General features: G+C 52.6%; 1 protein-coding gene across 1 annotated transcript in view; it reads left to right on the top strand.

Moving 5' to 3' along the window:
- The window catches only part of CNTFR (ciliary neurotrophic factor receptor), a 197,382-nt gene that overhangs the window by 164,209 nt on the left and 22,594 nt on the right, over positions 1-10,579 (top strand). The window contains exon 6 of the mRNA XM_031062866.1: positions 1,886-1,902. Within this exon, the coding sequence (XP_030918726.1) occupies positions 1,886-1,902 (17 nt within the window). The remainder of the gene's footprint in view (positions 1-1,885; positions 1,903-10,579) is intronic.

Genomic DNA, 10,579 nt, shown 5'->3' with positions numbered 1-10,579 from the left:
CAGACATCCTCTGTCAGCCTCTCCATCCTCAGTAGCCTTCCCTTGACTGCTCTGTGCCTCCATTTCCCTGTAAGGTGGCACAGAATGCTTTCCTCCCATCTGCCACTTTTCCCAAGCCTTGCAGCAATTACCACGTGGGCAGGCAACTCCTGCATCATTTCAGAGCCTAGGCATGGTGTGGTGTCACCAGGAAGGGAGGCCACTGCCCAGTTGCGGGGCAGCAGGAATTGGTATGTTAACAGGGCTGGTGGTGAAATGAGAGACAAATCCCACAATAACTCCACTGGGACCAGCAACGCATCCATTCTGTGTACAGACTTTGAAGGTATTAAGTGCTAAGGATTTTGGTTTGACATCTGAATCCAGCTGCATTGTTGTGAGAAGCCCTTGCAGGTTATTGCTCCAGACCAAACTTCCATAAATAATCTATTGCCTTGGGTGTAGTGCTTCGGAAGGGGCGGTGAATGTTTGTTTTGCTGATTTAAGCATTCCCGTCCTCTTCTTCCTTTTCCCCTTCCCGGGAAAATGGATCCTATTAAACACTGCAGATGACACAACTCATGCCAATACATTTGCAACCCATTTTGGCTCATAGCGACAGCTGCTTTCGAGCTACAAACTTCCTCAAGTGTCCAAGTAAAGCATCAGCATGGGGGTGGAACAAAGACAGTGCATCTGCCCGGTGGGTCCTGGCCCTGTTCTTTCCTTTCCACCCCATACTAGTGCAGAAAGCAGGATGGAAAGCCACCGAGATGCATGTGTGAGTTAGGACCTCAAAAGTCATTTGAGTTTCACTGTGCTGGGCCATGGTTTGAGCTGCTCTGCCATAAAGCCATGGATGCTGCTGTGGGATCTGCTCTCCCAGGATCTGCTCTCTCAGGAACGCCTCTGAACAACCTTCTGGGCATGGGGCAGGTACCAATGCTATGCCTCCAGCATCTCCCTCTGGCAGGCAAACCCCAAGTCTTCCCATACTGGATCCCGGCCAGGTTCAACCTCATGTCACCACTGGAAAGGGCCAAAACTTTGGCAGCACCACAGCATTTCCCCACTTATTCCAGACATGTTGCCTTCCTTCCCATGCTGCTGGTGACTTATACACCACAGGACAGACCTAACTGCATTGGCATTAACCCAGACAGAGGTGTTTTTTCTGCTCCAGTAGAGGATGGCAAACTACTGGATAAACCCAGACTGCTCTGCCTTGTCTGGTTTTTGCCAGTACACCCTTGCAGCCCTCATCTGCAGCCAAGCCCTGGCTGTCAGACCTGTCCCAGAAGGATTGTGAGCCATTGTGTGCACCAAGAGGAGAGTCCCTGTTGCAGGAGGTGTTTGCAGTGTGCTTCTGATTCATGATAGGGAAGTGGGGCTCATGTGAGCCAGACACCACAGCATCCTTATGCTGCTGGCAAGGTCTGGACCACGGGGCTTGCTCTTCACCTGTAATTTTCTGTGAAACGCTTCAGAGAGCACAGCAAAATCCTTCAGTGACTCTAATAACATTTCTCTCCAAAGCTCTAGGGTGTTTCCCCCCCATCCCTGTGAAGTCATGCTTCAGGTCTGCTGAAATCCTAGCAAATGCCTCCTAAAATCCCCTGGAGCCCCTGCGACAGTTTATTGAGAGTCCAGGACTGTTTGACCTTGGAGGGGGTGAGAAAGGGAGGGGAAGAAAGAGCAGCTCTAGGCTTCCCTGCCAAACTACTTGATCCATTTGCTGAGCCCCTTGCAGAGACCACAACACAGCCAGAAATCTCTCCCAGACCATCAGTGGGGTATCAGGGCACGGTGCCTTCCTCTCTCCTCTGCCTCAGGTCTCTCAAGCATCTCCCGCTGTGCTGGGCAGTGCTGCTGCATGAACAGTGTGGTGTGTTCCCTAAAACAGCAGCGGCGCCCCAACCACCTGTGCATGGTGCCCATCCCAGGATCCTGGCCCCCTCATCCTGCCCAAAAAAGGTTTGTGATCGTCTGGGTCACATCTCCTTCCCTGCTGTGGTGCTTGGAGTGTGCAGGAAGGTTACCCACCCTGCGGGAGCTCTGTGCTGAGGGTCCCCACCATTCCTCAGGAAATAATTGAAACACTGATAGCGATATTTTTACATGACAACAAGTGCTTTAAGTGCTTTTTATTTCTTCTTTTTTGTAAGCAAATCAGAGGATGCGTGGCAGGCTGCTGTCCTCCACGAGGCGGGAGAGGCTGTGCTGAGCATCCCGATTATCGCAGTCGGGGCAGGCTTGGCAAGGATGCTGCTAGTGCCGCTGATCCGATGCTGATGCTCCCAGGGAAGGTGTGTTTGCTTCTGGGGTTTCATTGTTAAAAGACCATCCATAAATTACAGGGAGTCCGGAGGAAAATTGATTAAAGAATTAAAAGATATCCTATGACCTGAAGGGGAGATTAGGGGAATTTAGTGAGGTGCTTGCTGCGGAGTGGAGCTGGGGATGGTAGGGAGGGAGTAAAATGAAAACAACCTTGCAAAGGTGGTGATTAGAGCAGGTGGATTACAGCAGTCTCTGTGAGAAGTGAATTGGTTTGTGCTTCACGTTTTGTTTTGCAAATGCTGGGCCCTCACACACGGTGGGAAGGGGCTCCCCAAGCTGGAGCTGCCCCGCAGCACATGCCACAAACATCCCCTGGGGTCTGCCCACTGCTGCTGGTGGGGATTTAAGCCTCGAGCCAGGATTTGAGGAAGATGAGCAGCATCATATTCATACAGCAAAGGGCCTTTTTTTAGCCCAATTTCTTTACAGATGGGCTGGATAATGGGACCTCCCTTGAAGCCCGCTGAGTTAAGGACACGGCTATTACTTCCAAATGCAGTGAAGTTCGGAGCTGTGTGTCTTACATCATCCCAAGGACCTCATTGCCTTAAGAAAAGAATGAGGCCAGGGTCTGATTCAGGCCTGAGGATAAAAAAACAGACATTAGTAAAGAGAGCAATGGTATTGAGCAGTGCTGTTAGCTGAGCTGGTATTGCTGCCCAACGCCTCCAGAAATGTCACACACGTTTGTTTTTCATCTGCTTGAAGGACACATTTTGGGTGAGCTACAAAGACTGATGCTCTTCCTGCCTCCACCCCAAGGTACCAACAGCACAGGGGAAATTTCAACTTGAACTGGGAACACTCCTACTGTTAGTGACGTGTCTGGTATTTTTTCAAAGCCAGAGAGTGAGCAGCTAAGGACTGGTGTGGAGACCTCATTTCATGTGATAAATTAGGCATCTTCCCAAATGCCTGTCGTTATTGGGCTATCATCATCCCTGAGCAGCTGGAATAGCACCACAGACCAAAGCCACTCCCTGTGGTGTCCATCTCAGCTCCAGTGCTGTGATTTTTCCAGACTTTATCATGCAGAAGCACAGGTGGGGTGAGTCAGGTGGCTTCTCTGGATGTACCATCCCAGCCCATCCTGCTGGGAGGACTCTCACATATCCAGGGTGGGAACAGCATGGGGAGAAGCTCCTTCTGGTCCTGGGTCAGTTCTCTACACCCACCTCCAGCATCTCCTGTGCCTCCAGCCCAGCTGTTTTTGCAAGGAGCCTGCAGGTGGTTTCCCAGCAGGACTGCAACAATGACATGAAGCTGGGCAAAGCCAGCAGCATTGCAGGGGACAGGGCTCCCCACACTCACAGCATGGTCCTGGCAGCAGAGGGACAGGCACAGGCTGCAGATCAGCCCCAGGAACAGAGCAGCATCTCACCAGGGGATCATGTGGAGCAGAAGGGCAGCCCCAAGGATGTGAGTCGCTGACAGGGGATGCTGAGTCTGCATGAGCAAACCCAAATGCAATCAGGATGGCCAAACACAGGATGAGCAAATGGCTCCTCTGCCTGTGCACACATCTGGTGTGCTGTGTGATACAGATGCCTGCTTTTAAGTGCCCTGACCTGACTGAATCCAAAGCAGAGCAGTCAGTACAGGCTCAAGGGCACCCTGGGGTCTGTCCTGTGAGGGGATGGAAGAACAGACTGTGACATATTCCTAGCAGAACATGTGGGTGAAAGGAAAGGGTGGTTTTCAATAACTGCTGAAGGAAAGGAACTTTACATGCAAAAGCCAGTGCTAGTGTGAGGAGAAAGTGGGTAAGGGGTATGTCTGCTTACTAACCACTCCCATCAGCTCCTCCTGCCCAGACAGGAGAAACCAAAAAATATTCTCCTCTGCTGCCAAGAGAGTCAGAAACCTCTTACTTCTTCCTCTCCACTTCCCATGGGTGAGAGGTCTCTCTGCCAGCAGGTACTTCCCTCACTGGGGAAGAGGAGAGCAGGGAAGGGGACATTTCCAGACTGCATGTCAAGAGAGATGAAGAGAGAGGAGGCATTTTTGGAGAGCTGCTGCCTGTTAAAGGCAGCCCACACTCCCCCACTGGGAGATAGCTGGTAATATTCGTGGCTGGCTTGTTGCTCAGTGCATGACAAAGTGCTTATAGCTTCCCTCCAGAGGCTCCTCCTGGATAAATATACAACTTCCAGGAGTTCTGGTGGGACAGCTTCGCCAAGGATACGTGGCTGTTGATGGTCCCAGTTGTGTCTGATCACACCTGGTATTTTCCCTGTCTTCTCCATCTGCAGAGAGGATGGATTGCTTTCTTGCAGCTGTTAAATAAGGTGGTGGAGGGGGCAGGGGCATTGCATGGTGTAGGCTGCGTGCTGAGCTCTCCAGAGCATGCAGGGCAGGCATGGAGGCAGGGAATCCTCGGGGTCCTCAATACCTGAAGAACCCTCAGGATCACCCTGCATTCCCCCTGCATGACCAAAAAAGGCACAGCTCTCCCTCTCAGCACACGGGGACGTTTCCTCTTTATGGCTTTTCCAGCTGAGCTCCCGAAGGAGATTGTCTGGGGTCTGCAGGATGCTCTGGTCAAACCTTTTATCAGGGAGAGCCAAGGAAGGGAGCTGCTTCTCTCTGGAGACCAGGGCTGTGATGTGCTCCTATGTGCCCTGACCACCACCTCCCTGAGGTGTGCAGCAGCCGCTGGGGAACCCGTGAGTTACAAGGAAGCATCTTGTGCCTGCATTGCCTGGGCACAGTGCATCCAGCCCCATGTCAAGGAGAATAGTCCCCTGGAAGGAGAAATTAGTTTGGCAGGGACTGGAAAATCCTGTGTAATTCATGCCCTTCGTCTTTCCCAGCCATTTTAGAAGAGACAGGCCCTACATTTGGGTCGGTGGGCGCCGCAGGGGCATGAAGCTCTCCTCTCCAAATCCCAGCTGTGGAAAGCCCTGAGAATGTGCAGAAACTGAGTGCACATCAGCCCCCTGCTCTCCCTTCCCCGCTGCCTGGGCAGACTGGCATCCCGGAATGCTCCAGCCCTGAGCTGTAGGCAGGGATATGCTCTTCGTCCCCGGAGCCTCCCGAGGCCCCGTTTGCCGGCACTTTCCCCTCGTTTGCTGCACACTCCCTCACCCCAGCCCGCTCTCCAGGTCTCCAGGAGCTGGACGGGGGCCCGGCACAGTCAATCCCAGAGCAGCCGGTAACGAGGTTCGGTCATTACTGCCCGGGGCTATGTGCGAACCAGTGACCTGGCTCTGAAATGGTTTATGTTACATGCAAATCCCCTCGCAGAGGTGTTGGGGGAGGAAAAGCCGGCCTCGCCGTGAACTCCCTGGGCTGTGATGAGCAAACCCCAGCGCTGCCGCGAGCTTCCCGTGCCCGGCGCGGCGCTGCGCTGCCGCATCCCGCCGCATCCCGGGTACCCATCCCCGGGGTACCACACCGAGCACCGCGGCCCCGGCCCCGCTCCAGGGCTGGCGGTGCTACTGTTATACACAAAACAATAATCAGCTGCCGTAACGAGGATGCAGAGTAGCTGAGCTGGCTTCCCTGCTGTTGTGCCGGCTCCAAGTGGAAACAGCTGCATTTGGTTTGGTTAAATGTTTTATTTACTCACAATTATCCCAGATAACAGGTTTGCGTTCGTTTGTTCAATATTTAATATTGTTTCAGAGCAAAGCTGCTCTTCGGTTTCTGGTGGAGGACTGGGGTGGGTCAGAAGGGGTTTCCTGCTGTGGTGTGGTCCCAAGTGAAGGGTGGAGGTGTCCTGCATCCCTGCCATGCATCACTCCCTAAGGCACCTGGCCTAGAATGCTGCCCCCTGGGAGTAAAGTCACCTCCAGGAGCACAGCTGTGTTTGGAGTGCTGGTGTGCTCAGCAGGATGGGCATTTCCCTGGAACAGCAATGCTGCCAGCCACCAGCGCTGCCAGAGGGAATGGGAACAAGAGTGTCTGTCATGGATTTGGGATGCCAGATGGCTTCTCCTGCCTAAATCACCTTCCCGTAGCACTCTGCACCTTGGGGAGCATCTCCAGCAAAGGCTTCCATTCCAGACAACCAGCCCACCCTGTGTCAGGGTTGCCAGAGCCCCTCTGCTCTTGCTCTTTCCTCTCACGGATCAATGCTGTGAGGTTTGCTTGATAATTTTCTGGAGGCTGCAGAATGGTCAGGTTTGAGGAGCAGCTCTGCTGTGCTGGAAGCAGCATGGCCTCATGCACTGCAGGATGGAGCAAAGTCCAGTGAGCCTGTGATCACGCTGGGAGCTTGCCCTGCCACTTTGGCTCAAAGCGGGATTCTTCTCTTCTCTTCTCTTCTCTTCTCTTCTCTTCTCTTCTCTTCTCTTCTCTTCTCTTCTCTTCTCTTCTCTTCTCTTCTCTTCTCTTCTCTTCTCTTCTCTTCCTTGCCCAAAAATTTACAGCAATGCCTCTTGCCATGCTCACTGAATTTTCTGCAAGGGAAATGAGAAAATCCATAGCTTGGTTTATGAGCCCCAATCAGTGTAAAACAGAGCCTTTTAGAAATTTATCTGTTGCTGAGTCCATCTTTTTCTCCAGCACCTTTTTGGGGAATAAATTCTTGCTCTTTGAGGCTGGGGAGATGGCTCTTAGGTGGCAGCAGGGTCAGGGGTCTTTGGCTGCAGCTGCAGGTGTCCGTGGCCCATTTTGGGAGCTACCAGGGAGGTGCTGCAGTGTTGAGTCTGAGGGCTGGGATAGATGCTGGCTGAATGTGGGCAGCTCTGGTGATCAGCTAGGATGCCTCACACTCCAGAGGGATATATCTTCAGTGTCTAATTTCAAGGGAAAGGAATGTCCTCCTGAATATGTCCATTTGCTAAGCTTGGGGTGGCTTAGACTGAAAGGGAGAGACATAAACCCTGTCTGCATCACTTGCCCAGGTCACCCAGGAGGTCAGTGAGAAACAAACCCCTCTCAGCCTGTGCCCCTGCACCCCTGGGTTCTCTAATTCTCTCTCAGATTAATTTAGCTCCATCAACTTTAAAAAAACCCAAAAAACAACACAAAACCAACAAATTGAAAACACCTGCTTTATCCTTCTTGAAGAAGTGGTGGTTATGAGCATGATGTTCCCAGAACATAGGGAGCATCACCCTGCTGTCCTCTGCACCCCTTCTCATCCTCACACTTACCCAAGAACAGATGGTCAAGGGGAAACAGAGCAAATTCAAAGCCTCACCTCCCTCCCTTTCTCCAGCAACAAAACACAGTGCATCCAAATATTTGGGTCCGTGGAAGGGACCATCCCCAGCCATAGCCATGCTGCACTCCAGCACAGGTGGCACATGGCAGACAGATGCTCCCCTGATACACCTGGCAGTAGAAATATGATTTATTCATCATTGTTTTCTTTGTTGTTTCCTACCAGCCTCCTGTACACAAATAGGCTTTTAGAAAAGCGGCGTTAGATAAATAATACATCGTGCTGGCAGCCAGCATGTGCATAACAAAAGCATCTGTGTGGATGCGTGTGTGGAATAGCAAGGTCTGCTGCTCCTGTGCCCACATGCTCAATGCTGGCATCTTGTGCCCAGGTGGATTCCTGTTGTGCTGTCCAAGCCTCTGCAGCTTTGCTTTTGGTCAGGTGGGTGGCTTTTTCTCTGTATTCTGTATTTCACACCACACCACTGGTGTGAAAAAAGTCACTGGGCGATGCCAAACTCCTGCTGCCAAACTCCTGCTGTTTGCACCCCATGTGCCCACTGGACCAGTGCCCACTGGTCCTGCCGTGGCACTTGGGGTGCCAACAGCAGGAGTTTGGCAGCAGAATAGCACTGGTTGTGGGGCAGCACAGGGCTCCTGCCCATGTGCAGGCAGGCTGTGTCACAGCTGTACCTCTAGCTCGAGCACATGCTGCTGCCATGGACCCTGGAGTTTTTGCTGGCCCCAAACCAAGATGATGAGTTATGCAGGTGACCCCAAAAGCACACTATGGGCTCATTATCCCCCATCAGCCCAGCGCCTGAATGTGCCCCGAGTGCACCAGAAAAAATACCTCCTACAGAAGTGTTTGAGAGGCCTCTTAAAACTTTTATTGGTGCTATTTTTTGTATCCCTCCACCTGTGGAGCAAGGCATCTTTAGTACATTCAGCCCTCAGCAGGAGAGGAAAATTACAACTGATCCATTTCAGAAACCTCTAAAAGTGACCTAAAATAACTTTTCTATATATAAAAGTGTCATGATTTTAATGTCCATTATCTCATGACCTAGCAGAGCTAGGAAAAGCTCTTGTAGATCATTTTTAGTGGTTTCTAAAATGGATTGGTCACAGTTTTCCCCTGCACAGTGGGACTGAGGGTACAAGGACAACTGGGCTTTAGAGATGAGGAGGGAAACAAAAATCTGTTCCTGTGCTGGTGTATCCAGAGCTGTTTCATCCTCCAGGACCACTTGTGCTGTCCCCAGCTGAGCAGAATTGCTGAAGCTGGTCAAGTGACAGCTATTTCAAAAAAAGCTGTAAAGACAGAGTTAAATGGGTGCAAAGCATGGGCCACTGTGTGGCAGGAAAGCCAGCTCTATCCCTACCACTGGCCTTTTCAGGGATCTGCAGAGACAGTGACCCTGGCGCCGGCTTTCACTGCTGTGGCAGACACAGATTTTGCTGGAGCATCTCATAGTTTGTGAGCCTTGTGCCCAGATGGGATGTGCTCAGCTCTGAGCTCAGCTCTGAGCCTTTCTTCACCTCACCCAGGGCTTTTGCAGCGAGGCTGGTTGCAACCCAAGCCTCTGGGAAGCTGCCACAGCCAGGCATTAAACATGCTGGGTTTTCAGAGAGGACATCAGCAGAGCACATGGGAGAAGTGGCTCCCTGCCATGCAAGAGGTTAATAGACAGATTACAGAGGGCAGGCGCTGTTTGTGGCAAAAGGAAAAGAGCTCTGCTTTCACAGAGTCCAGCAGCTCCATGAAGCAACACGGATGTAAGTATTTGCCAGAATTAGGGAGGCTGTGTGCAGGAGACCAGGGAGGAGTGCCCAAGTATCTCAACCCGTTGTTCAGGCTGTTTGTGGTGTGGGGCAGGTGCTGAGAGCTGGACATCATCTGAGGGAGGATGGAGAAGGTTGGAGCAGGACACCCCACACCCAGCAGCACTGCCTAAAACCTCAGGGCAGAAAAAGCCTTTAATGCTGCTCCCTTGATGGCTTTGTTTTCCTCCACTGCCTTTCTTGCTCTCTCTGTTGGCCTGATGGGCTGGCCCACCTCCAAAGACAGCATTACAGCACGCTGGATCGATTGGAGCCTGCAATTTTATTTGCTGTCTTTAAGAGCCCTTGATGGGCAGCATGAGCCGTGCCAGTGAGCGCCTTTCCTGGGAGAGGAGGGGAGAGGAACAAGGTTGCAGGCTACCATCTCCCAAAGGGGGACAAGGAACCTGCCACCAGATTGGAGAAGACACCAAGGCTGGGTGGGCAAAGAGAGCCCTCCTGATGCAGCAAGGCAGCTGGGAAGGGGCTTGCAGCTCCATCCTTTGTGGTGCCTGGCAGTGGTGGCCACGTTCACCCATGTGGTGTCATGGTCACAGCCCCTGTGGCACACTGCACGGGCCTCGCACTCTGCCATGAACCTTCTGCCCATCAGGTGGAAAGGAGGGTATCAGCCTGTCAAATCCCTCCTGGGACCCTGTGGCTCTGGGGCGGATGGCTCTCTGCAGAGATGGAGGTCACAGGAGTGTCTGTGTGAGACAGCCTGTGCCTGCCCAGAAGAAGAGGGCAAAGGTTGGGCTGAGACAGGCTTCACACAGCAGCTTCCCTTCGGCTGCATCTGTCCTTGAACTCTGCATCAGGAGGGCAGACATGCAAGGATCATTTTGTCTCCCTTCCCCAGGCTCTCCTTCCACCTCTGGCTTGTTGAAAGACGCCAGAGGGTAAGAGGTGGAGCAGGCTGGACACAAAAGGTTGGGGCTGCTGTTGGGGACCAGCCTTGAAGCAGAGGGCAGGATTTTCACGGCACTCAATGCTGCGGACATGGGGCACCTTCAAAGGCTGCTGCGGAGTGGGGATCGAAGCGGGATGCAGGATGCGCAGCCCTCCCTCCTCCTCCCAGCAAAACGAACCTGGAGGAGTGAGCCCTCCCCAGCCTCCTCAGCGGAGGAATTAGCACAGATCACCAAGAGCCAGATCCAGCGTGATACTGGAGACAACAGATATAAATTATCCTGAGATGGACTAATTGTGGTGCATAGCAGTGCAGCATCTTGGGCCGCCCTGGCAGGGCTGCACCCTCCAGGACTCCAGGAACGCTCGAAAAAGCCCCGCCTGCTTCAGCCCGGCTTCCCTGCCACTCTCGGTC

This window comes from Geospiza fortis, unplaced genomic scaffold (genome assembly GCF_000277835.1).
Source record: "Geospiza fortis unplaced genomic scaffold, GeoFor_1.0 scaffold878, whole genome shotgun sequence".
Taxonomy (NCBI): domain Eukaryota; kingdom Metazoa; phylum Chordata; class Aves; order Passeriformes; family Thraupidae; genus Geospiza; species Geospiza fortis.
The sequence above is the reverse complement of the archived record's forward strand: the minus strand, read 5'-3'. Positions and strand labels throughout refer to the sequence as shown.